A 27,920-nucleotide genomic window follows, 5' to 3' on the forward strand; every position below is an offset into this window, starting at 1 on the left:
ATATAATTTGTATTAGATTACAGAACCCTCCCCCTCCATGTCTTTTCCTTACATTCTTTTTCTTGTCAACCTTCTTTCTAGTCTTCTTGAAAGAAAAAAAAAAAAAAACCCAAAACATATCTATGGGTCAGTATGGAGCTTATTTAAGAGCTTGATGGCATCTATCTTAAATGTTTCTATAACTAACATTTTTAAGTAACTATCTTTCCTTTTACACATCACCTTCCTCTAAATTATGACAGCTTTATAACATAAGTAGAACGTGTGCTGTTATATTTACTTTATTTTATTATTATTTTTTAACATCTATTTTGAGAGAGAGAGAGGAAGTGAGCACAGCATGCAAGCTGGGGAGGGGCAGAGAGACAGAGAAACCCAAGCAGGCTCCACACTGTCAGTGCAGAGCCCAATGCGGGACTCAAACCCACAATCCATGAGATCGTGACCAGAGCAAAAATCAAGAGTCAGACATTTAACTGACTCAGCCATCCAGGCACCCCTCTATTCATTTTAAATAGGATTTGAACAACATGGGTCTACTTATACATAATTCTTTTAGGATCCAGTGCAGTACTAGAAGTGTATTTCCTCTTCTTTCCGATTTTCTTAATGACATGTTCTTTTCTCTAGCTTAGCTTAGAATAAGAATACAGTACATGATATATAACACAAACAAAAATGCTTTAATCAACTGTTTATTTTACCAGTAAGATTTTCTATCAACAGAAGGTTATTAGTAGGTATATTTGGGGAGAGTCAAAAATTATACATGGATTTTTGACTGCACAGGGGGATAGTGACCCTAACCCCTGTGTTGTTCAAGAATCAACTATAAAAGGAAATTGGGGTAAGTTCAAGAAATAAAGTAACTTCCCCAAAGTGAGGTGCAGACAATGGCAGGCTTAATCTAGAATTAAAGACTCTTGACTTCTATCCAGTTCAATGCTATTTCTCTTACGATACATACCTCTTCTACCAAAAGGGTAGAATGTCTCTCAGGTCACAAAGATTCTATACTTCAAAATTAATGTATGTAACCTTCTGATGAAGCTCTAAATAAAGTATCATCTTTCCTACGTACGGTACACCAATCAAGAGATACAACCAATAAGCATATCTTGAGAAAATATCCACTAATAAAGTGAGTGTAGCTTTCCCTGCTCCAAGAGAGAACTTCTGAATGGTAACTGAACAGTGCCAGTTCAAGATGCCAACTCTCAGATTCCCAAACCACAGTATTTTGTTTGACCTTCTATGACCATTTAGTCAGCAGGAAAATCAAAGTGATGGATTTTAAAATTCCTCTTCCTTCTCTTCCTAGACCAATGGTTCTAAGTGTGATTTCCAGAGGAGCAACAGCAACAGCAAATCACCTGGAAATCTGTTAGAAATGTAAACTCTCAGGCCTCACCCAGACCTACTGCATCATAAGCTTGTTTGGGGGGAGGGGGTGGGCAGCAATCTGTATTTTAACAAACCCTGCAGTTAATTCTCATGTCCACCAAAGTCTGAGAACGTCTATCCTAGACTATCAATGCTTTGAAATATTTGCATCTGTTTGTATATGTACATAGCTCTTTACAACTTGTCATTTCACAAATGTCTTCTCCATATTAAATTAATTGGATTGCTTAAATAGATTTTTAATGACTAAAATAATATATATATATACACACACACATACATATATATATTTAAAATGACAAGTTTCATTTTGTCCTGTTCAGTGTTCCATGAGTTTTGGCTCATGCAGAACTAGCATAAAGTTTAAATACAAATTGCTATAATTTAACAGCCTTAACTATCACATTTCACTGACTCCATATCTTTAAATTTTTCATCTAAGGGGCTGCGTGGGTGGCTTAATCAGTTAAGTGTCTGACTCTTGGTTTTGACTCAGGTTAGGATGTCAGTTTTTGGGTAGGAGCCTCATAATCAGGCTCTGTGCTGACAGCACGAAGCCTGCTTGGGATTCTCTCTGTCCCTTCCCTCTTTGCGTGTGTGCACTTTCTCTCTCAAAATTAATAAACATAGAAAAAATTTTTAAAAATCTTTTGTCTTTCTCATACCAAAATAATAGTTTCTACTGGTTGCATTGTGAAGCTAAGTGCCAGCACGTACAGGTTTTGCATTACTTTTTCTTTCCTCTTTGTCTGGTAACAAATGAAAGTGAGAATGCTAGGAGTTGTTAAAAGATAGTAAATGAATTCTTTGTCTCATTCTGCACTGACGTACTGAATTCACATTTCCCAAAGGAGAAAGAGGATCTATTCAAAAGGAAATAAGGGTTACAGTATATATTACAAATGTTGAAGGAATCAGGATGTATGAATTCCAAGGTCAGGTGGCTTACTCTTAAGAATTCTAGATGATGTAGTAAGAAAGGAAAACATCGAAGGCTAGATGATAATCTAGGACACACAGTACATATTTCAACAAGCCTACAGCTGCATTAAACAAAGATGTGCCTACTTGTTTGAAGTCAGAATTTGGCAATTAGTAACCTATCTAAAACTTTTCACAAATAGATGGTGAAATGGAAGAATGTCAGAACTTAGATTTTAGGAAACATATGTAGGAAAAATTTTTTAAATCACAATTTTAAAATCAGCATTTGATGTTAAAAATATAAAGTTACTTATAATATTGTTGTTTTAAGGCGAAAATAGAAAAGGGGTGGGGGGCACAGCCCCAAAGTTGAAACTAAAATGTCTGAATTACGGGGATATCCGTAGACATTTTAGCCAGACAACAGTAAGGTTTTCAAACAGACAGATAACCTGTCAGGTCAATAAGAACAGTATGCAGCAGGAGCCACTTCAGTGGACTGAGACTAGATTGGAGGCAAATGCCAAGGGCAGCCCATTTTTTTTTTTAAGTTCCAACTGAGAATGACTAAATTGGAAGTCGACAGGAAGGATGAAAAAAATTTTTTAGAAACTTTTATAAAAACCTGCTTGATTTAACACAGTTTGTCCTTATACCCCAAATGCAAAGAATAAATGAAAAGGCTCTAAAATGGTATTAAAAGAGAAGAAAACACCCAGGAGAAATGATCAAGATCAAAACTCTAGCCCTTAATAAATGGTATTAAAAGAGAAGAAAACACCCAGGAGAAATGATCAAGATCAAAACTCTAGTCCTTAACGGTTGAAACCACCATAGATTATAAAATTATGTATGAAGGGGATTCGAGTTATCTAATATTTATATGACAAATATCATTGCTGAAACATTTCTCAGGATCAATAAAGCCTACAACTTCTCTAAATAGTTCTTTGGACTTCTGCATGCATAAGGTATTCTCCTTAATCTACTTCCTATGACTAGTTTGGAAGGTAGCTAGTTAACCTGGAAAAAGAAAACAAACAAATCTTAAATTGAGCAACTGAAAGGAATCCATGCTAGTTTTCAAAGCCGAACAAAGAAAATGTCCCAGACAGCCCAAATACTAAATAATCACAAATGAAAGCTTATAGTTTATAACAGTGTGATAATAATTAGCATATCTCAAGTGATAACCTTACAAATTACCATACAAGACAACAGGTCAACTACATTAAGACAGACTCAATGACTTTTGCAACCAAACACAATATGGTATCCCTGTGAGTTTGATTCTAAACTAGAGCCCCTTAGAATATTAAATTTATTAAAAGCTCTAGGGGGCAGAGGAAATGGCAAAAAATGACAATATTGTAGTTTCATCAAACATTTGCAACTACTACAAAGTGACTCTGTGTTTGGAATGAAGCCAGTGTATTTGGTCTTTTTTTTTTTTTTTTAATTGAAAGATTTAGGATAACAAGCAACTAGAAAATTTTCAAATTATTTTGGAAAGAAATTATACAGTCCTTTAAATCTTGCTAGGAAAAAAATAAATGGAGGTGCAAAGAGGGAAAAAACAGGTTTGTTACCACCTGCTCTCAGTAAGAGAGGAACTTTTTTTTGCACATTTACTTTTACAATTTTCTTTGAAAAATACTGTCCACCTATTCATCCCTCAGGGAACAATTAAACACAATATTAAAAGAAAAACCAACCAAACAAAACCATCCCATACAAACCTGAAGGAAAAAATCAATCGACCCAGATGATGTTAATGAAGGTTTATGAAAAAGGAAAAGATAAGATTTTTAAAGATAAAAGAGCAAGCTTACTGATATGTATTTTCCCCAAAGTGGGTGGAATTAGAAGTAAGATAAGCATCTAATCGGTCCTTAATTAAAACAAAGAGGAATGTCTGTTTCAGAACAAAAGGTTGTCCACCCCCAAATAACCTATGAAGCCAGGCTTGTTTAAAGAGGGTAATGGGTATAGTTCTCATACTTATTTTTTTGGATAACATCTTTAGATAAATTTTCTACTGAACAGAAATGAGTATGAGAAGTGTTCTATTGTTGAAATGAAATGTTTCTGGCTTCAATCCTTTCTAATGTTCTCCCTTTCCAGTTCTCCTCATCTCAATCCAGAAACCTCTCCATCCAGAGTTCATGCATTTTCCTTCTCTATTTTAGTGAAAACATACCACATTGATTGTAAGAATCTTACTAGATTTCCATTTGTTTTGCCTCAGCTCCTACATTAATCCAAACAATAAGGGCCTTGAAAACCTTCATAAATAACCCACTGCTGCTGGCACCTAGGAGCCTAGTGCTGCAATGTTAAGCAACAACAAATTTCATAGTTCAAGAGGCACAGTTAAGGAAAAAGGTTGCTCAGGAAATCACTCTTATTTAGCACAAAGATCCTTAAAAATTGCATGAAATCAGTCAAGTAACTATAGAAACCAATTTCTTCAGCTCCATATCACACGTCTCACACCTCAATTGTCTTTATTATCATCTGCTGTCAGATCCTTAATCAGAAATATGAACAGGCTTGATGATTTATTCAGCAGGGAAAAGAATCTGTAGGTCAAGTGAAAAATTTCACACACACACCCAAACACACATCACATCTTCAACCTTAGGTACTTTCATTTCCTTCTGTTCTCAGCAGCTCTGGGGGCAACTCCAGTGAGATCCAATATTAAGGCTCAATTAAAATAAGCTCCAATTAGTGGAGCTTTTTTCTCTGGGGCTAGAAAAGTCAGGAAATGGATATTGGGAAATGTAAAAAGTCAGCTACTGAGAGGAGGCTGCAGACATAAATGAACTTATTTGTTGATTTCTACAGTTGCTATGCAGAGGCCTCTGGGAGTAAAAGCTTAACCAGTCTAAGCTATAAACTAAAACCCCTGCAGCTAAACATGAACTGTGTGAAACAAGGGCTCCATTCCAGAACAGAAAACTGCTGGGCCCAGAAAATTAAAAGCCAGAGGCGTTTTCCATTTAAAACTAAATCCCAGTACCACCTCCCAGCCAAAGAATTATAAGCAGTATCAGATTTACAAAACGAACAATTACCCTGGAAAAATGTAGCCTATTGTACAGTCCCAGATGCTAAATCTCAGAAGTTTCTTTCTTTCTTTCTTTTTTTTTTTAATCCCACATTATATTCCTCCAAGTACACCGCTGTAGTTTACAAAGAGCCATTTCTAGACAGGCCTAAGCCTTGAAAATAAATTTTAAAAAGAGAGCACATAACTCATTGACCTCATTTGAAGTACTGCCCTTGCCTTGAGCAGTTCCTGTCCTTCCCCAAGGCTTCTGCAAATGGTATGCAACAGCAAAATAAACCCTGACCTAATTGCCAGGAGAGAGCTGCCAACCTTCCCTCCAACACAAAGACAAGCATGGTAACTTGAAAGTCCTACCTCTTTGGCTTTCTGCTTTAATCTCAGCTGTTCTGGATCTTCTTTATTGGAACGACTCTATCAAAGGAAAAGAAAATTTTAATAGAAATTACTAGCATCTAAACACCACAGTTGCCGTTAAATATTTAATAAATGACAATTTTCTCTTGTGATTGAAAACCTTAGCTCCAGGGGAAAATGCCTCAATCCAGTCTGGTGTACTCCCTCCGTTCCGCCCCCTCCCTCCCATCATCTGGGCCGGCTGCTGCAGCTCTAGCCCCGAGGAAGCTCATACTGAAAATGATGCTAACGAGGTCAGTCAGGTCCAGTTGAGGCATGACGCTGTTCTTGTTAGAACACTAAAACCTAAAAAACGGATGGTACAGATGAAGGAAAAGAAAAGAAGGATAATTGTTGGCTCGAATGAAGGAAAGCAATCAACACTGGCTAATCTTCAGGTGAAGCCATTTTGGAAAAATATATGGTATTTCAAGGACTATTAAAATCAAGAATCTCACTGGGTAATGTATGAAATTGTTGAATCGCTATTCTGTATGCCTGAAACTAATATAACACTGCATGCTAATTAACTAGAATTAAAATAGAAACTTAAAAATAAATAAAATGAAATCAGGAACCTGACGGATCTTGAACCAAATCACTCTCTTTAAAAGCAGAATTTTAAAAAATTAAGTAGGAAACATACCCCAATGTTTTCATCAGGGCATCTTGTCATCTCTGGGTCCTCCACAGCACTTACTTGAATGTTGTGCACAATTAAATATTTATAAAATATTTAATAAATGTTCATTAAATATTGCTTTCCATACTGATTCAGTTCAACATCCCAAAAAAGAACAATCTTACAGGATCGCTGTAAGGAGAACACTACATTCTATATGCAATACAATGATGAAACAAAGAGTAAGGAACTTCATTTCTGAAACTATGAACATTTGTCCACTGAAAAATATGCAGAGGAGTATTCTCTTTTCTCTTTCTAACAAAGTTATCTAACTCCTTATAAATCAGTATTCTATAAAATGTAACATCAGCTACCTAAAGGAAGCTAACAAAATAGAATCTAATGGTATTTTCTTACTTACTAAACTTACTTGATACATTTTACTGATTTATCAGTATGTTTGTTAAGGAAAGAAAGAAACCATTTATTTTTAAAAGTGCCTTGTGATCTTAAACATCTTAGTTAAATACCTATATAAGACTCCACCAAAAGCTAGTAATTTTTTTCTTCATTTTGTCCCCTATCAAACTTTTTTTTTTTTTTTTAGTGATTCTGTAGTTTTTGAGAGACGAGACAGAGCATGAGCAGGAGTGGGGCAGAGAGAGACGGGAGGAACAAAAGAATCTGAAGCAGGCTCCAGGCTCCGAGCTGTCAGCACAGAACCCACTAAGGGGCCTGAACCCATGCACTATGAGATCATGACCTGAGCTGAAGTCAGATGCCCAACCGACTTGGCCACCCAGGTACCCTGTCCCCTATCTATTAAAACAACTTCACTTCAGCCCAAACTAAGATAAAGCCCTTTATTATTCCATCTTTATTAATTAGGAGACAAGCAGTATGTATACATATGCACTTACATAAAAAATGTGTATGTACATATATATGTGTATATATATTCGTAAGTATATAAGTTTTGCTCCAGTATGAAACAGGCACATTTGAGTATCAAATATTTATCAGTCACCCAGTATTTATTGATTATTCATAGTATAAATTCTACTCTATGTGCCTATTCTGAGCCTGGAGATATAGAAATGATATAAAAAAAGATGAAATCCCTGCTTTTGAAAGACTTATATTTTAAGAAGAGAAAAATAATAAAACAATAAATTTTATAGAAATTAAACACAGTTGTGATATATAAAGCACTTATGATGGGGAAAATTAAAAAACAATTTCTGAGAGTGGTAAGATATAGTAAAGAAAATAAAATTTGGGGCACCTGCACAGCTCAGTCAGGTGGGTATCCAACTCTTGATCTTGGCTTGCGTCATGATCCCAGAGTCATGGGGTCAAGCCCTGCAACGGGCTCTGCACTGAGCATGGAGCCTGCTTGAGGTTCTCTCTCTCTCAAATAAAAATAAAAGTAAATAAAAAAATAAAACATGTAATAGAAAGAGAGAAAGGAGTGTGTGTGGGGGGAGGGGGGGTGATGGTGGTACTTCTTTATCTAGGAAGGGAAAAAAGAAAAGACATCTGAAAAAAATGACATTTGAGTAGAGATCTGAATGACAAGAAGGAGGTGGCCATGCAAAGATCAGGGGAAGAATATGCCAGGCAAAGGCAGAGTCATTGAAAAACCCTTAAAATGGGAACAAGCTTGGTGAAAATGGGGGAAAAGGGGTGCCTGGATGGCTGAGTCAGTTGACTCATCCAACTCTTGATTTTGGCTCAGGTCATGATCTCACAGTCATGAGCTCCATGTCAGCCTTGGGACTGACAGTATAGAGCCTACTTGAGATTCCTTCTCTCCCTCTCTCTGCCCCTCCCCTACTCAAATGCTCATACATGTGTGCTCTCTCCAAATAAATAAATAAATTTAAAAAAAAGTTAAGTGAAGAAAGAAGCCCAGGTAGCTGGAACATAGAGAAATATTGAAAGAGATAAGGTTGAAGAGCACGCAGGCCATGATAAGGAGTTGAGGTTTAATTCTAGTTATAAGAAAAAACCACTAAAGGGCTTGGAGCACAGGAACGAGATGCCACTGACACAACACCTTAGAAAGATCGCTCCGGCTGCTTCCAGTGGACACAGAACTGTAGGGACCCAAGATCAAAGGCACAGGCACACAGAACAATGTAGGAGACTGTTCTAAAACAACCACTGTTTTATTTTATTTTTTTAATTAATTGATTGATTGATTGATTGATTGAGAGAGAGAGAGACAGACAGAGATCGGGGGGGGGGGGGAGAATCCTAAGCAGGCTCTGTGCTGCCAGAGCAGAGCCTGATATGGGGCTTGAACCCACAAAACTGTGAGATCATGACCTGAGCCGAAACCAAGAGTTGGACTTTCAACCAACTGAGCCACCTAGGTGCCCCTTAAACAACCATTATTTTAGAAAAGATAAGGGCAGCTTGGACTAGTGTCATAATAGAGAAGATGATGATAAATGATCAGACTGAAATATATTTGAGGCAGATTTATTGATGGACTGGATATAGAGTATGAAGTAAAGAGACAGAATTAAGGATGATTTCTTAAGATTCTAGTCGAAGCAATTGGAAGGATAAGAATTCCAACTTTCTGAGATGATAAAGACCAAAGCATATGTAGGACATAGGAACTCAACTTTCAGGTTTAAATGCCTAATTAGCTAAGATGTACACTCGGCACCCTCAAAGAAGGTCAGCATGACTGGAGCAAAACAAGTGAAGACGGGAGGGATAGGAGATGAGCTCAGAGAGGTTAGGTGGGTACTTTTTAAAATCTGGTAAGAAGTTTGGATTTTATTTTAAATGCAAGAGGAAGTCACTGAAGCTTTTAAGTAACAAAAACACACATGATTTGTTATGAAAACACTATTCTGACAAGAGTATGAAAAATGGATTGTAGAAGTAAAATAAGATAAGTTAGGAGACATTACAAAAGTCCAAGTGAAAGATGACTTAGACCAGAGTGGTGACACTGGTGATGAAGAGAAGATGAAGAATACACTTGGGAAACAGAACAGGAAGTGAACTGGATGTAGGGAGAGGAAAAGGAGTTTAAGATAACTCCTAAGTTTTCTCGCTTGCACACTGGAACAAACAATTGTGTCATTTACTAAGTTTAGGAAAACCTATTAAGAGTAAAAGCTATTGAGTGGGGAGGAAAATCAGAAAACCTGGAATACTCCAATATTCAGAAGTCTGGGAAAGGAAGGAAAACCACATGAGAGTCTGTAACATATAACCAATAATACCTAAATAAGTATTTAACAGCTTATGACTCTGTTTACAACACAGTAATTGGAAATAAAATACGAATAAGCCACCTCATCACATTGATTGTGTGCTTGCTTATAATACTGACAGCTCAAGGAAGAGCATCTCCCTGTCCCAGCTGTCCTTCCCAGTTCAAGAGGGGTCAGCATGGGGGCTGAGACTGTGCGGCAGTAAGAAGCACCACTTCCTCGTGGGGGATGAGGCACATGAAGTTACAGACCAGTGGCTAAGAATGTGGGATGATGAAGGGCTGGGAAGAATGACCAAGGCATGGGCCAGCGGGCATGGCTACTAATTACAAGGCAGGGGAAATAGTGGTAGCAGATAGAGGAAGTAGCCAGTATGGCTGTTTTGGAGATTAGTTACACTGAGTAAATAATAAACTGAGGACATATGTAAATATATTAAGGATAACAAGAGTCTAGTACCTAACTATGGGGAAAGTATTTATAGACATGGAAAGGTCTAGACTAGAAAAAGTCCTAAGATATTGGAGTTGGATATAAACTTTGGGTTTTAGAATACACACACACAGAGAAATAGTTACAAATGTACGTTTGTGTATATATAAATACATGTGTATATACATATACACCATACATATAGTTCCTAGATCTGTCCATTTAACAAAGCCTACATGTAATGACACCCCGTTATCACACTGTAAGCTCTACTCTTGGTTTCTGGATAACATCCTCAACTAAAAATATGAAGGGTTCTTTGGGGGAAATGGCTGATTCCAGAGCTGAGGAAGATCAAGCAAAAGCTGGGCCTGGAACATATTGTGCCAGAAAGTAAAGACAAGCTCAGTGAATGATGGGAAATATGAATAACAAACAGAAGCACCACCTGGAGGGTCTCCCACTCAAAAGGAATTTGAGCATCAAAATAAATAAGAATAGTAATGAATTACAACAAGTTGAATCACACAGAAATCCAAGAGCCCGTATTGATATCAATGAATGCATGCCTGGATGAATGAATAAAAGAGAAAGGAAAGCTCTTCCACATAATAGAGTGCTAATAAATGTAGAAGAGAATGAGAATTTTAAAATCACCATTTGAGCATTTACAAGTTGTGCCCATCATAGAAGTGACTGATTCAGGTGGACACCATCTATGGTTGCTCCTGGATACACGGAGGTTTGATGAGGAAGAGGATGTTGATATAATCCTGGAATATCTTCCCATGAAAAACTGATTACAAAGGGGAAAGTCGCAAATTTAAAATGGAGAGAATTGGTAGGCACCCACACAACTAGGTGATCAAGGCTGCCTTTTGATATAATCAGCTGGGAAGAACATATGTATTCCTGCCAAGAATTCATGACCTAAGACATGAGGAAATATCAGATGAACCCAGGAATCATTAGTCACCCTATAGATGGTAAGGCCTGTACTCTTGCAACTTGTCAAAGACATGAGGTTTGAAAAAGTCAGAAATCTAACTGAAGGAGTCTGAAAAAGAGAGGAGAACCGAATGAAACACATATTGCTGAATGGAAAAATAAACCATGGAGGAAAAGGAGAATGAGCTGAGCAGCTGGTAAAATCTGAATGGGGTCTGTGGATTACATGGCAGTGTTTTATTGTTCACACTCTGACTTGGTGGATTATATAGCAGAACGTCCTGTTTTCACAAATACATGCCACAATGTTTAGGAGTGAGGGGACATCAAGGCCCAAGCCTGCTTTTCAAAATTTTCAGAGAAAGTCTAATTAGAGATGATAATGGCACTACTTGTAAATATAAAAAAAAAACCACCTCTGATTTCAAAGAAAGAAGAACAAAGGGATGAAAGAGAATAATGATATTGTGTGTGTGTGTGTGTGTGTGTGTGTAGAAAGGATGGATATGAAGAAAATGCAGCAAAATGTTAAAAATGGGGACATCTGAGAAAAGGAGAGGAGGATTCTTTGTACAGTTCAACAACTTTCCTATTAAATATGAAATACTTCAAAATAAATTAATTTTTAAAAAAGTGATTCATATGTGATTAGGAAAAAACACTCTGATAGGGGAGACTGCCAATAACATTACATATTAAAACTAAGGTGTATAAAACAAAAAATAAGGCTAGTGACTACTTGCAAAGGCCCTAGGCCTATGAAGAAATGTGAAGCAACAAAATGCAAACCACAGGAGAACCAGCTTTCACTTCCATCTGACACTAACAGTCCAGGAAAATGTTTCAATAAAGACAGGAAATAAATATAGTTATATATTTATAAGATTAATATTTTTCTTCTTGTCTCTTCTTTACTCTCTAACCCATTTCTGCCCATCCTATATTTTTGTTCTATATCATGTTAATTAATCCTAATTTTACCCATAAATTTCCAAATCTTCCTCTCTCAAATTCAACTTGGCACATATCAAATTATATCCCTAAAAAGACCTTGAACATTTCTTAAAAACATTTTTACTTAATGGTAGTAGGTATAATCCTAGGCACACAGGAATTGAGAATGAGGAGATAAAAGATTATCTCTCATTAAATTAGCTGAAAGTCACTGTATCACACTATCCTGGCTGTGAGAGATTTTATTAGTAATTTCATTTCAAGAAATCCTTCAGAGAAATCTAAAAGCCTAATAAAAATAAGACAGTCAACCAACAATAAAACCCATTCTGGCCTCCTTGCCAGGCCACGTTCAATCATAAATCATGCAGGCTCCTACCTTGGCTACCCTAAGTAGCATTTCTCTTTCTTCTAAATCCTTTCTCTGCTTCTCCAATTGATCTAGCTTTTCAAGAAATTTGAGCTGTGATCTGGTATCACTAGACAGGATGTAATTTTCACTTGCCTAGAAAAAAGAAAAATAGGTTCATGATGATCCTAGGCTAAACATTCTACATGAGGTATCATAAATCAGCTAAAGACAATAATACCAACATATATATGGAGCTAAAATTTCAAGATGTAATATTTGTAATTCTGATAATACAAACAACAAAAAAGACCTTAGTCATCTTTAAAAGTTGAGAGGCAATTAAGCATTCAAATTTCAGAGCATTCCTAGTAAACTTCAAAGGGGAAAAAAAAAGGATTAAGCCAAGCAAATCCTAACAATAGGAAGTAGAAAGCAACATACTATGTATGTATGTTCAATCTAAAATCTTTTTAGTTAAATTGTTGTCCATCTCTGCAGACCTTAATATGATTAATTAAATCTCAGGCCTGTGAAAGACAAAAACAAACCAACCAACCAACCAAACAAACAAACAAACAAAAAAATCACTTCACTAAAAAAATACATCAAAGATGAAAGTTACCACCCCCATTTCCATTGCTGGATTGGTCTAACCTTGACAAGTGAGTACAATTTCAATCAAAATAGAACATAAGATGAAATGGCAAACATTTAATATCCTAAACCTTGTTTTAAGGATTCCTTTAAGCTATGAACTTGGGCAGAAACTAAAGTCAAAGAAATTAAGTAGACAATTTATAAATGAGAGCAGTAACAGAGAAGTATAATTATTTGTCTTCATTTGCTCCATAAAATGATAAAATTTACACTGCTTTATTTATTCTGATTTTATACGGTATAAGACAGTGCTTTCTTATCTAAACATTTAAAAAATTTTCTTCATCTGATATGACCTATCTTTCTTTTTTTTTTTTTTACATTTATTTATTTTTGAGAGACAGAGACAGAGCACATGTGGGGAAAGGGGCAGAGAGAGAATGAGACACAGAATCTGAAGCAGCTTCCAGGCCTGACATGGGGCTTGAACTCACAAACTGAGATCATGACCTGAGCCAAAGTTGGACGCTTAACAAACCGAGCCACCAAGGCACCTCCCTCCTATCTTTCTAATACACATAAGATGGGGATTGGTGGTTGGGGGGTAGGGGATGGACGATCTACCCAATCAGCATTTAAGATATTCTGCCATCTAGTCATCTCAGTAAATCAGACACCCAAAATATGGGATGGAGTCTGGGGGAGACTGGGTAACAGGAAAACTGAAAGTTGTTAAACATTCAGTCCAAGAGTCAGTGCCTGGCTTGGAAATCATAGGTATAGCACCAATCCCATCTCTGTTTTATCCTATGCTTATGGCTGATTCAACTAACCGGGACCAAGAGATTTCATATGCCCAAGATTCTTTCTAAATTAAATTTTTATTGTTGGTATTTAACTAGATCAAAAGAGTATTACGTAATATAACGAACAAGGATGTATTAGTGCTACTTATTTTAGTTCATGTTTAATACAAAACAAATTCTCAAATGCTTTTAAAGTTAAATATATAGGATAGAATATGGAATACATTATAGGCCAACCATGAGGCATAAACATAATAACCAGTGGTTCCTTAAATACTTCATCTTTACCATTTTTGTGCTCAGATACTCTGGAGACAGTTTACTGACAGAATTTAATTTTAAAAGGACAACAAACACTAAATTAAAAAGGAACACAGACGTTCTAAAATTTAACCCAATCTCATCCCCATGCTAAGACCCCTTCTTCTCCTCTCAACTTAGATACAACTGTCTCTGGCTTAATGCATCCTTCCTTTATTCTTATAGATGCTAATAAGCAAATGAATGTGTCCCTATTCCTATTGATTCCTCAAACTTACTTAAACAACAGTAACCCCATCTTACCAGATTGCTTCCTGTCTACCACACTCACCTAAGGGAAGTCTTTATGTCTTTATGTTTGCTGAATAGGGTGGTTTAACAATGAAAATATAAGAACTCAGACCAAATGATAACACCATCAAGCAAATCCCTTCAAAGGAAGCACTACAGCCCCTTTCAACTAGAAAATGCTGACGCTTCTCCACGACCACTGGTGTGCAGACTAATATACCTTTGGTGGGAAAACACCTGGCAGCAAGATCAAAAGCTTTGCATCACATGTGTCACTTTCTACTTCTTTACTTAAATCTCAGTTTATGGGCTATGATTAATTAGATAATTATAACTAAACATGTGAAAGATTACCAAAAGTAGATGGATGTTAAATGAAAAGAGATGGTAGGATTTTGCTTTTAATAAAAGCTCGTTTTTGTGAAATTCATAAGGTAAAATTTCCCACACTATACAGATAAAAATAAATCCTATCAGGGATGAACTAAAATATAAGGACAGAGCTAAATCTATGACACAATGATTATTGTAAGATCAAAGTCTACAAAACAAATATAATTTTGAACCAGATCCAAATATAACTAAATGTTTATTGCTTCTGTTTAAAGAAGGATAATAATGTAGCTACAAATTCAGACAGTGGCATTAGTTGCATTAAGTAATGAGTGTGGGGAAAGGCAGGCAGAGGAAATCAGTTAGGTTAAGGTTAAGAAAGTGTTAACTTTAAGCTAAGTTACTGAGGTTGCAGGTGGGGTAGATATCCATTTTGCCTCAGGCAACAAAATCCTTAGAACATATGCTATTAATATACAACAGAAGAATTCCATCTAAAGACTGGAACACAGGACAGTGACTTAGATGACAAAGTAATAAACATTACTTGGAAATATTCTATTTCATACTCAATTATACAGTTATGTTTTATCTAGAAACTGCCCACTGTAAATAAAAGTGCACTCATACATCTCTGAAACAGTTTGGTGACTGACATGAGAATAGGGGATAATCCAAGTTTGACAAATTTGGAAGACTTTTAAAAGTTACAGTAAAAAGCCAAAAAAGGAAGGCTATTTTCTCTATATCCCAATATTGAAGGTAAACTGATATCAGGTCAAACTAGATTATTACAAATTTAGGATGTTAATTGTAATCCCCAAGGTAACCACCAATAAAATATCTAAAAAATATATGAACAGGAAATGAGAAGGGCATCAAAATAGTACACAACAAAAATCAAACCAAAGAGGCAGTAACAACAGATGAGGGATTAAAAAAAATACAATGCATACCGAAAAATAGTGAACTATCACAAGGTCCTCCTTATCAGTAATCACTTTAAATGTAAATGGATTAAACTCCCCAATCAAACCAACATGATCCAAGTAACAAGTTGCCTTACAAAAGAGATTCACTTTAGGTGAAAGCACATGAACAAACCGAAAGCAAAAAGATGGAAAAAAATACTTCATGCAGATAATAACCAAAGAAAGCAGGGGTGGCTATATCAGGTAAGATGAACTTTAAGTCAACAATTGTTAAAAGACATAAACAAGGACATGACATGCTTTGTTGACAAAAGATTCAATTATCAAGAAGATATATATACTAGACAACAGAGCCCCGATTATATGAAGCAAATGTTGACAGAACTAGAAAGAGAAATACAGGTCTACAATAACAATGTAAGTCTTCAAAACCTCCCTTTCAATAATGGGTAGAATACCTAGACAAAGATCAGAAAAGAAATAAAGGACTTAACATTATAAACCAACTAGATCTACCAGATTTATGAATAGTCCCCCCAACAACAACAGAATACACACTCTGCTCAAGTGCGCATCAAATATTCTCTAAGATAGATCTTATGTTAGGCCACAAAGCAAGCCTAAATAAATTTTAAAAGATTGAATCACACAATCTGCCCATATGGAATGAAGATAGAAATCAACAATAAAAGAGAAACTGGAAGTTTCACAAATATGTGGAAACTAAACAACATATTCTCAAACAACCATCTGATCAAAGATATCTCAAAGGAAATTAGAAAATACTTAGAGATAAATGAAAACAAAAGCATAATGTTTCAACACTTACAGAATGCAGCGAAAGCAGTGCTCAGAGGGAAATTTATAGCAATAAATGCCCACATTAAAAAAGGAAGATCTCAAACCAGTAACCTACTTTATATTTCAAGGAACTAAAATAAAAAATGAAAGTGGGATCATTACTGCTGACCTTACGGAAATAAAGAGGACTGTAAGAGAATACTATAAACAACTGTATGCTAACAAATTAGGACCAAGAAGAAATGGACAAATTCTAAAAATCCACAAAAAGAAATACCGATAGTGTTTTTTCCTCCACAACTTCTTCTCCACACGATCACATATTTTTAAGTCACTCCAGCAAATTCTCACAAAGATTTATACAACTAAAAATAGTTCTTCCAAAGTTCTAAATAAAGCAGAAAGGAGAGAAAATAGAATGATTCCTCCAGGGAACTTACCAGTAATGTGGTAACTAATATTTCCCTGTGTTCCTTTTAACCAATGGCTAGGACACTGTGACAATGACCATTCTCACAAACTCAAGACCTCATAAGGTTACCCCCATACCATTCTGCACAAAATCTAGCTATTAACATTTCTTGATATAGGAGGAAAAGGTTATCTTTTTCTTTTTCATCTGTCACCACCCAATAAATTCGCTCTCCACCAAAACCATAATGCAAATAAATCAAGTGCTTTCATCTTCATGATGGCAAGTGATTTGGTTCATACCACAGGGGACAAGATAGGCTATCCTTGTATTTAATTTGTTTAAAAAGCAGCCAATAATGATAATGAACGGCACCAGTGTTAGCACTCAATGCAATCATTTAACTTATTAAAAAGGAACAACAGTGCTAGCAGAGTACAGATCACTGAAGAGAATACAGCTATCCAAGATTCCATTCTAACCTGTTCTTCCTAATCAAAAGCTGTAGAAGTCTCAGGCAGAATAGATGCATATCTCAATCTACACTGACAGAAGCTTTGGATACAATTTTAAACTCTATTTGTCATGTAAGCGTATCTAAATCAGGCAAATTAGGAATGAAACCCTGTCTACCAATATGAACTATGTCTTGACCATTTCCTTTACAAAAATATACTTATAATATGAATCCACACCAAAAAAACTATCTTTAACACAACAAAGAGGAAAGAGAAGAGTCTCTATTTCTTTACCAATTTCCTTTACCTTGTATGTTGTCATTCGATGCTGAGCAATTGTAGTCAGTTTTTCTAGAAGGCCTCGTAATCGCTCCTGTGTTGCATGGGAGATCAAGTTTACAGCATCAGAGTTAAGTTCTGTAATGTCATGCTTTTTACCTGTGGAAGCAGAGAAAATCCATTACGTGTTTTAGTAGTGGCTGATAATTGAAATAATTAGCACAGCAGGTATTTTGTTCCCCCTGGAAGTCATACCCATTATGAATAAAGGTTTGGAGATTATGATTTTCCTGGTAAAGTCACAACTTCAAAGATCTTAGACATTACATTAATAAAACCTAGCCTGAAGCCTCAGAAAATATAGACATTGTTTCACTTAGCCTCTAGAATCATTCTCCTTGCAAGGTCATTTATAGGACAAAGTTAATAAGAACACAAATCAAGTCTAGTGTTCAGGGAGGAAAATGGTAACTGCAGAAATTAGTGCCGTATTCTGTTAATTTCAGTAATTAAAAAAATAGAAAATTACATTTTGCCCTGTTTGACACTGTTAACAATTTATGACATTTATTTCAATGAATTCAGATTGTGGGTCTCCGGTACTTCCTTGTCTACAAGACATACCTACACTCCTTTTGTCCATTACTGAACATGCTTATTTTGCACTAACTCATGTTCTGATGAACTGACCTGGTAATTAATTTAATGTTGAAATAGATTCAAAGCCTCATCATTTCACTCCTCCATTTGAGTAATTTCTCTCTCACCATATCTCATTCCATAAATAAACCAAACTTGTATTCTCCTTTCTGCTAACTAGGAAGGAAGATTCAGGAAAACAACTTGGACCACATAATACCCAAAGGCAGAAGCTCATATAGAAATCAATCTTATCAGTATTTAATAATTCCTCAGCTCAGTGAAACCACTGTATCAACAGAAACCTAAATCTAAAGATACAGCCAATTAGGTAGTCTAATTTAAATGAGCTTTTAATAGGAGTATTGTGTTTATTTTTAACAAACATAAGTTTGCTTTAGTATTCTTATCTGAAACATACTCTTACTCCAAGTGTGAATGAGTATAGTAAAATAGCAAAAATAAGCTTTAATTAAAAGCCAACAAATCTTACATTCACTCTTTAACACTATTTCAAAATAAATGTTAAACTTCTAAGTATAGGCTCTAGGTGTGAGGGCTACCTGGCTGTGACATCTGTCACCCCATTGATAGTGAGTGTTGGCTGATCTGGCTGCCAAGGTGCAGTCCCTTTCCTCTCTCCCTGTTCCTTGTGCATCTCTCCCTAAGCCACGTGTTCCCTTAACTGACCATCCTGGAAAGACGAGGGCCATTCTTTGGTCAGGGGTATGCCAAGTAGCTGCGTTCCCCCACTAGAACCTGCAAAGAGGCTTTCCAGGTCCGAAATACAGGCTATCGTAAAGCAGACAGGAGGAAGATATAAAATTATGTGGCTTCTCCTAAGTCAAACCTTCAGAGTGTAGTTCATTGCTATCTAGCAAAACTGAATTCATCACTAATTTTAGATTCAAGCAGGCAAAAAACACTACAAAGTCAAAGTTACTCTACTAAAACTGTCAGCATACATAAATAGGTCTTCTACATAAAGGACACAATTTCAAAATCATCCAATGATTAAAGTTACAAATCAAATATAGGGTAGATAGGGGATGACATGTTAGTTCATGATTAAAGGAAAGAAAATGAACATTTAAAAATATGTACTGTTTTGGAGGGGAACTTCAAAAATCATTTTATATGTATTTATAAAATAGTTTATCCTATATAAAAGAAAAATCCATGTTTTAAAAGTATTAGAAATAAACAAGTGAGATTTGCAGGCAAGCTCAGGGTTTAACAATCAAATGTTCTATCTTCACTACACTGATAACAAAACATAACAAAGTTACTTAGTTACAATATTGCAAAAAAAATCCCACATTTAGGGGTGCCTGGCTAGCTCAGTTGGTTGAGTGTCCCACTCTTGATTTCAGCTCAGATCACGATCCCAGAGTTCTGGGGTTGAGCCCTGTGTCAGGCTCTATACTGAGTGTGTGGAGCCTGCTTAAGATTCTCTTTCTTGGAGTGCCTGGGTGGCTTAGTTGGTTAGGTGTCTGACTTCAGCCCAGGTCATGATCTCACAGTTTGTGGGTTTAATCCCTGCATCAGGCTCTGTGCTGACAGCTCAGAGCCTTGGAGCCTGCTTCAGATTCTGTGTCTCCCTCTCTCTCTGCCCCTCCCCAAATCATGCTCTCTGTCTCAATAATAAATAAACATTAAAAAAAAAAAAAAGATTCTCTCCCTCTCTCTACCGCCCCTCTCCCCCACTTGTACTCTCTAAAATTAAAAAAAAAATAATTCCCTGCTCTGTCTCTCTCTGTATCAAAAATTTTTAAAAAATTTAAAAAAAAACATTAAAAAAATTAATCTCTCTCTGCACCTCCTCCTCTCATGCTCTGTCTCTCTCTGTATCCAAATAAATAAATAAATAAATAAATAAATAAATAATTCCCACTTCTAAATATAACACTCTCTTTAATTCAATGTAATTGATTTAAAAAATCTAGCTGGTGCTTGTAAGACTGTTATGTGATTTTATAGAATGTCTATAATTTAATTTAGATAATTAGCAAAAAAAGAAAAAACATTGGCATGTTTACTATCCTAACATTTAAGTAGAAAAGCCTTCCAAAAGAATTCTCTGGAATCATGGACTATTAAGGAATAGTCCTGGTTCAGATCTGTTCTGTAAAGATGGAATTTTACTATAAATGTAAAACATTCCTAGAAATACATAATTCTACTCACTCTATAGTCTTACTGTTTTTTAAAAAGGCTTAGGTAATTCAAGCTTAGGTAATACAAGTTTTGCAATTTTTTATCCTATTAAGTGACAAATTTGTAATTATTAAGAGCTGAAAATACAAACAGTTGTCCCCAGAACTTTTTAAATTTTTTTTCCCATTTTTTAATTTATTTTTGAAAGACAGAGAGAGACAGCACGAGCAGGGGAGGGTCAGAGAGAGAGGGAGACACAGAATCTGAAGCAGGCTCCAGGCTCTAAGCTAGCTGTCAGCACAGAGCCCGATGCGGGGCTCGAACCCATGAACCGTGAGATCATGACCTGAGCCGAAGCAGAATGCTTAACGGACTGAGCCCCCCCCCTCCCCGCCAACTCTTGAAAACAGAGGCTGACAAACTAAATTTGCTCTCTTTTTGTATGTAAAGTTTGACTGGGATACAGTCTGCCTAGTCATTTACATATTCTCTAAGGCTGCTCTTGCACCATAATAGCAGAGCTGACCAGCTGTGAGGCAAACCACATGGCCCACAAAACGGCAAATATTTACTATCTGGCTCTTTGCAGAAAATAATTGCCCATCCCTCTCCTAAATGATCAAATTGTTCTTTCAATGCCAAAAACTTTCCTATCATATATTCAAAGTTTAAGTCAAATTAGAAATAAATTTTGTTAGGGGATGGAGTGGGAATGAATAAAACTAAGTATCTACTTCTACTCTACCAAACTGTAAAACTAATTTTACAGTTAGTTACATGGAGTCAATAACAGTGAAGTTTCCTAAGCCATCACAGGAGGGTATAATGCCTCTTCCAAAATTAAGGAACTGGCTCCTATACAGTACACAACATTTAGGCAAAGAAGAAATTGAAAAAGTAAGAAAAAGAGGGAAACAGGGCTCAGTCGGTTGGGTGTCTGACTCTTGATTTCAGTTCAGGTCATGATCCCAAGGTCAAAGTCCTACATGGGTCTCAGCTACACAGTGAGCACTGAGTTTGGAGTCCACTTAAGATTTTCTCTCTCTCTCTTTCTTCTTCTCAGTCTTCCCCCTTCCCCCTGTCTTATGCTCTGTCTCTAAAATTAAAAAATAAATAAAAATAAAAATAAAGGAGAGGGAAGAAAGAAGGAAATGGAGAAATAGGCGGGGCAGGGAGAAAAGTCAAACAGAATGCAAGCAAGCAGCAAACATTTTAACATCAGCTCTTCTGAATTCCTAAACTTTTGGACTGCTTATAAATTCTAGTTTTTCATAATAAAAGAAAGATAACAGATACCCAAGTAACATTAGAGATTTAAAAGGGGGGGGCAGGAGCTCATTTCTTTATTATTTTGCAAAACAAATTTAAAATATATAATAGTACTATACTTTGTAGTCCTTAAAAAACCATGGTGGCTCAACTGGTTGAGCATCTGACTTCTGATTTCAGCTCAGGTCATGATCCCAGGGTCATGGGCTGGAACCCACAATGGGCTCCATGCTCAGCATGGAGCCTGCTTAAGATTCTCTCCCTCTGTCCCTCACTCATTCTCTCTCCCTCAATTAAAAAAAAAAGTACCATGGGTATAATAAGAAATCAGAAACCTTCAGATTTTTGTGTCAGGGTCTCAATATAAAATATAAAGATTCTTGAATGCCTGAGTGGCTCAGTTGGTGAAGCATTCAACTTCAGCTCGGGTCATGGTCCTGCGGGTCACGGGATTAAGTCCCACATCAGGCTGTCTGCTGACAGCACAAGGCCTGCTTTGGACCCTCTGTCTCCCTCCCTCTCTCTCTCTCTCTCAAGAATACTTAATAATGATAATGATGATAATAATACAGATTCTTACTAAAGTATACTCAAAGGTCACTAGTACTGACCTCCCAAATTTGATATGGGAGAAGAGACTCTAGGAAGTCTCAGGGTTACGACACAGAAATGAAATAACTCACATGCAATAATCTCTCATTTCTCAGTCAATATGTAGAGAGTGTAATCTCTCACATTACTACAAGTTTGGTATTAAAGAACAAGAAAAAAACCTGTGTGGCTCCAGAACAAAACTGGTACATTCTTTTCCATCTCCTTCTACACACTACAGCCATCTACTATGTGCTAAGGTTCAAGAAAGGAACAGGACAGAAAAAAATTGTAAATCATATATACAAATTCACATAAAAATACATATATCTTTCTCCTTCTAAGAAATATAAATAAAATAACTTCTATGATCTAAACCAGAAACCACAGGTTATGATTTAAGTTACGTTAGTTTTTAAAATGAAATGCTTCTTTCTAGAACACCATGAAATCCTGGTTATTTCCACAGCCTTATTTGAGCTGCAGAGTTCCAGGAATACCCACCTAGGCTTCCCCCTTCGAGAACACTTTCTCTGACAGTCCTCTCAGGTGAACAATCCTAAGTCTGCACTTACCGATGTCTAAAATCCTCTTCTGTAGAGCGCCGATGTAAAGAAAAGGCTCATCTTTACATGACTGAATGAGAGTGCCAACCAATTCAGAGTTTGTTGCTAAGATGCAGGCATTTTCTTCACTGAGGTTGACCCCTGCCATGGAAGCCACATCATTGATGTCATCTTCATCTCTAAGAGGGGAAAAAAAGATAGTTTTTTGGTGGTGATGGTGGTGGTGGGTGATATGTATATGAATGATTTAAGAGAGCAAAGAATTACAGATCTTTCCTTCTAACTAAAGACATTATTTTCTCAATTCATCTAAGCAAGAGAAGTGGAGAATAACTATCTTTCCCTGGAAGTTTTTAAAATTAATTGGTGTGTCTAACCATTAGTGTACATTTAATCAAAAAGATGAATCAGAAGCAACTCTGTCTCCTAGCGTCCATCTCTCTGTCTTTCAATTTAGTCAATGAAATATACCAAAAGGGACTTGGGAGTTAAACTAAGTTATCCACAAATGCCCTAAAATGAAGAGACAAAGAAATGAAAACAGACTTCTTGTTTTTATCCAAGATGATTAAAAGTTCTTCAGATTTCCCCAGTGCACTCTATTGTTCCATTGAGGAGCAGAAGAAATCCCCTGGTCCTGAAGGGTCTATCTATACCCACATAATCTTGAGAAGAAGCTTTCTTGACTAACTATTCTGAAACCAAATGGTTAAAACTAGTTTTGATTTTCTGCCTCAGACTTTTGGTGTGCTCCATCTGTACCAACTGAATTCATTAAACCACATCCTTGAGCAAATGGCTGCAAAGGTCTACATGTAAGATAGAAAATCATACACACACACGCATGCTAACATGACATATATATAAAACACAAAATGTTTGAGCTCCTTGCATTACACCAGCAAAATTAGTTGTTCTTATCTAACAGGACTGCTACATGGCTACAGTTTGAGTGTATCTGTTTAAGGGTAGAGAAGAGAGAAAAGAAATATGAAATTTCCCTCACAGCATCCTTATCACCATATGTAATAACAAGCAGGTTACCGATCATAACTCACCTATCAATGCATAACATAATTTACACAAACATGATTATATAAAAAAGATGTTGCTTCTTTTTATTGCAAGGGCCAAATGGTATATCATGTGGTCTCACGTCAATAGATTTAAATTATGAAACTCCCTGTGGTAATGCATTTGTGCACAGGAAAAGGAAATAAATTATAATTGTCAAGCACTCAAGAAATGAAGGCCTCTGGTGTTCCACTTTAAAAGGCTGAATATTAGGGGTGAGGGGGAAAGAGACCATGCTCAAACATATATGAGAGATTAAAGAAAAAAAACCCAGCTACATAAAAGAAAGCTAGACACAGCAGTTAAAAGTCAAGAGATGAACAAAAGTCTTATAATCTAACAAAGGGAAAAATAAAATGCAATACAAGTAAACTATACAAAAATGCTTAGATTCCACCTTTTCAAATGTCACAGAGGTACTGTCAGAAGTATGAATGCCTACAATTGTTCAAGAATTATTCTGCCACCTACATAAGTGTTTCCAGAAACATCTACACATGTAAACATCTTAAGTGTAAGAATTACAGACACCATAAACCCAAAGATGGACCAAGATCCATATTAAAAAAAATTGTTTTAGTAAAATATATTTTTAAAAACCCCATGTATCAAAGGGCACCTGGCTGGTTCAGAGGTAGATGCAAAGACTCTTGACCTTGGGATTGTGAGTTTGAGCCTCACACTGAGGGTAAAGATTACTTTAAAGTGTAAAAAACAAACAAACAGAAAACCCCATATATCAAGGATGAAAAGACAAGCTACAAACTGGGAGAAAATATTTGCAAAAGGCATCAGATAAAGGACTGTTACCCAAAATACAAAGAGAACTCTTAAAACCCAACAATAAGAAAACCAACCAATTTAAAAAATGGGCCAAAGACCTAACAGATGCCTCACCAAAGATGTACAGATAGATGGCAAAGAAGCATATGGAAAGATGCTCTACATCCTTGTCATCAGAGAAATGTGAATTAAAATGAGATACCACTATACATCTGTTTGAAAAGGCAAAATCCTAAACACTGACATCAAATGCTGATGAGGGTGTGGAGCAACAGGAACTCTTGTTCACTGCTGGTAAGAATGCCAAATGGTACAGTCACCTCAGAAGACAATTTGGTCATTTATTACAGAACTAAACATAGTTTACTGATCCTAAACAATCCAACAACCACACTTCCATTTACCCAAAGGAGTTAAAAACCTATGTCCACACAAAATCTATACACTGATGTTTAGAACAGCTTCAGAGATAACAAACAAAACTTGGAAATAATCAAGATGTCCTTCAGTAGCTAAGTTCATAAATAAACTGGTATATCCAGACAATGGAGTTTTATTAAGTGCTAAAAAAAAAAAAAAAAAAAAAAGAGATGTCACACCATGAAGACACGCAAGGAAACTTAGATGCATATTATTAAGTGAAAAAAACCAACCTGAAAAGGCTATACACTGTATGATATCAACTATATGACATTCTGGAAAAGGCAAACTATGGAGACAATAAAAACAAAAGCAGTTGCCAGAGATTCAGCAGGGAGAGAAAGATGAATAGTCAGAACACAGAAAAGTTTTAGGGCAGTGGAACTACTCTGTATGATACTATAATGTTGGATACACATTATTATACATTTGTTAAAACCCATAGGATGTACTACATGAAGAGCAGACTGTAATGTAAATTCTGGACCTTGACAGCTATAACAAATGGATCACTCTGGTGGGAGATGTTGATGAGAGAGGCTATGCATGTGTGGGCTTAGGGGGGAATTCTCTGTATCTTCCGATCAATTTTGTTGTAAACCTAAAACTGCTTTAATAAACAAAATCTGTTTTTTAAAAAGGCCAACTACATATTAATGAAGAGCTAGTTCACTCTAGAACTGAAACTCAATCAGTGACTTTCCATCTCTAGGACTCAAATTTTTCCTTTAAAAATGAGTAACTTAGATTACGTGTTTTCGAAGGTCCCTCTCAGCCACTTAAAAGAATGAGGCAGTTCTCTTTGACTTGATACAGAACAATTGCCAAGGAGTACTATGAAGTAGGGAAAAAAAAGAGGTAGAGAAGAGACTGTCCCTTGGGAAACACACACACACACACACACACACACACACACACACACACACACATGCACACACGCACGCAGGCGTAACATATCACATATCGCTGGAAAGATACATGAGAAATTCTCTGGACAGGCAACTAGGGGAAGTAGGGATAGGAAAGACTTATTTTATACCACAGTATACTCTTTTCTACCTTTTGAATGTACATGGATTACCCAATAAAAATTATTAATGCTATTTAAAAAATAGTAAATAATCATTTAGGAAAAGAAAACTTGGAAATAGAAAATATGAAGTTTAGACATATAACCTCAATCTTCCTTTAAAAAGAAAATCAGAATTGTTTAAGATAGGGGCACATGGGTGGCTCAGTTGGTTAAGTGTCCAACTTCAGCTCAGGTCATGCTCTCACAGTTCCTGAGTTCAAGCCCTGTGTCAGGCTCTGTGTTGACAGCTTGGAGCCCGGAGCCTGCTTCAGATTCTGTGTCTTCCTCCCTCTCTGCCCCTCCCCTGCTCCCACTGTCTGTCTGTCTCTCTCTCTAAAATAACATAAAAAAAAAAAAGATTTAAGGTATATAAAACAAGGCCTTTACACACATGCACACAACACCAAATGCTTACAATCTCAGATGTTTGCCAGGTACACAGGCAAACTGCAACCTGCTTCCACAGGACAGTTCCTGCATACGCCCTGTTGAAATCTCACACACAGGCTGCAGAGAACAGTACCAGGCATACTTACTACCAGTACTGACTGGTACTTACTACCAGAGTACTAGAAATGAACAGAATGAGGAGACAGTCCCATGTTTTTAAGAATCTTCTTGCCGCCCTCCTCTGAAATATGCAAGGAACTAACTGCCCAATAAGATTTGTTCTTGCCTGCCTTCCCTCCTCCTATTTGGCCCCAAGCTGAACACAGCTCCCTCTAGTACAGCTGTCAGTTGCTATGGTTACAGAGGGCATCAGGAATAGCGGAAGACCCCTACTGAGGGAAGAGGAAAAGGTGCCACAGTAAATAGCACCCAAGCCATTTAACACTTATTCTAAGAAAGGAGGCAGACTGATGGAAAGAAAAGACAACACAATGCTGTAACAGCATTATCAATAAGGCTAAGATAAGCCAGAACAGTATTAAAGACTTTGATGTTGAAGCACAGTTGTGATTCTGGTTTGGTTTTAATTCTGAAGAAGACGAAAATGAGACTCTCCGAACTATATCTTCAAGTCTTCTGATCTAATACAGTTACTTGTGATGAAGGTACTATGAACAATAATCTGTTTTCTTTTTAAGATATGCAAAAAGGAAATTTAATAATACCTTAATAGAAAAAGCTTTCCAATTCAAGATTATGTGGGTTATAATGAGTTACTGTGTAAAAATTAAAGAAGCATTACCCAATTATCATTAGTGTCTTGCATTCTGGATTCTAAAACTGATCTAATTCTTTAGCTTTTGATAAAGTTCTCCACTGCTCATGCCTGACTTCTTAAATCTCTTCTACCCTCTTAAAATCTATACCAGCACTAGATTGATTCTTCTAAAGTAGAGGGGATCATATTACTTTCCTGTTCAAAAATCTCTCATGCTGCCAAGAACTTAACTTGATATTCAAGGTTTTCCAGGTGATGACCTTAACTTAGCACTCTTCCCTCCTTTTATTATCACACAGCTCATACTGATTCTGGCCTTGCTCAGAACATTCCCTACTTCTAGTTCTAGTCTTCAAAGTCCTCTTTTATTCTCTTTTAGTGGTCAAAGTCTTATCTATATACAAGTCTTTTTCAAACATCTAGTTTAAAAATGCTGCTTTAATTTGTTTTAAATTTTTGTTTCTATGCTTTTAACTTAATAAAATACTCATACTGATACTTTAAAATAGCATTTATCCAACTCCTACAACTTTTCAAATTCTGAGAGCATGTTTTGTCTCTGTTATGGTAGGTGTAACTCTGCCTTCTATTCTAAAAATCAGTATATTTCAAGAGATAACCTGTATTAAGTCCCCCCTCCCCCAACTCCCACACTAACAACTTT

At 36.3% G+C, this 27,920-nt stretch overlaps 1 protein-coding gene across 3 annotated transcripts in view; it reads right to left on the minus strand.

Annotated features, from left to right (window-relative positions):
* Positions 1 to 27,920, minus strand: part of TAF4B (TATA-box binding protein associated factor 4b) — a 119,722-nt gene that overhangs the window by 38,189 nt on the left and 53,613 nt on the right. For 2 of the 3 annotated variants that reach the window (XM_029922603.1, XM_029922602.1), the window contains exons 11-14: positions 22,749 to 22,918; positions 17,546 to 17,676; positions 12,375 to 12,500; positions 5,759 to 5,815 (exon numbers count right to left, since the gene is read on the minus strand). In XM_029922603.1, the coding sequence (XP_029778463.1) occupies positions 5,759 to 5,815; positions 12,375 to 12,500; positions 17,546 to 17,676; positions 22,749 to 22,918 (484 nt within the window). The remainder of the gene's footprint in view (positions 1 to 5,758; positions 5,816 to 12,374; positions 12,501 to 17,545; positions 17,677 to 22,748; positions 22,919 to 27,920) is intronic. The other variant, XM_029922604.1, reaches the window with a different exon arrangement.

The sequence above is a fragment of the Suricata suricatta genome, chromosome 14 (genome assembly GCF_006229205.1).
Source record: "Suricata suricatta isolate VVHF042 chromosome 14, meerkat_22Aug2017_6uvM2_HiC, whole genome shotgun sequence".
Lineage (NCBI taxonomy): Eukaryota > Metazoa > Chordata > Mammalia > Carnivora > Herpestidae > Suricata > Suricata suricatta.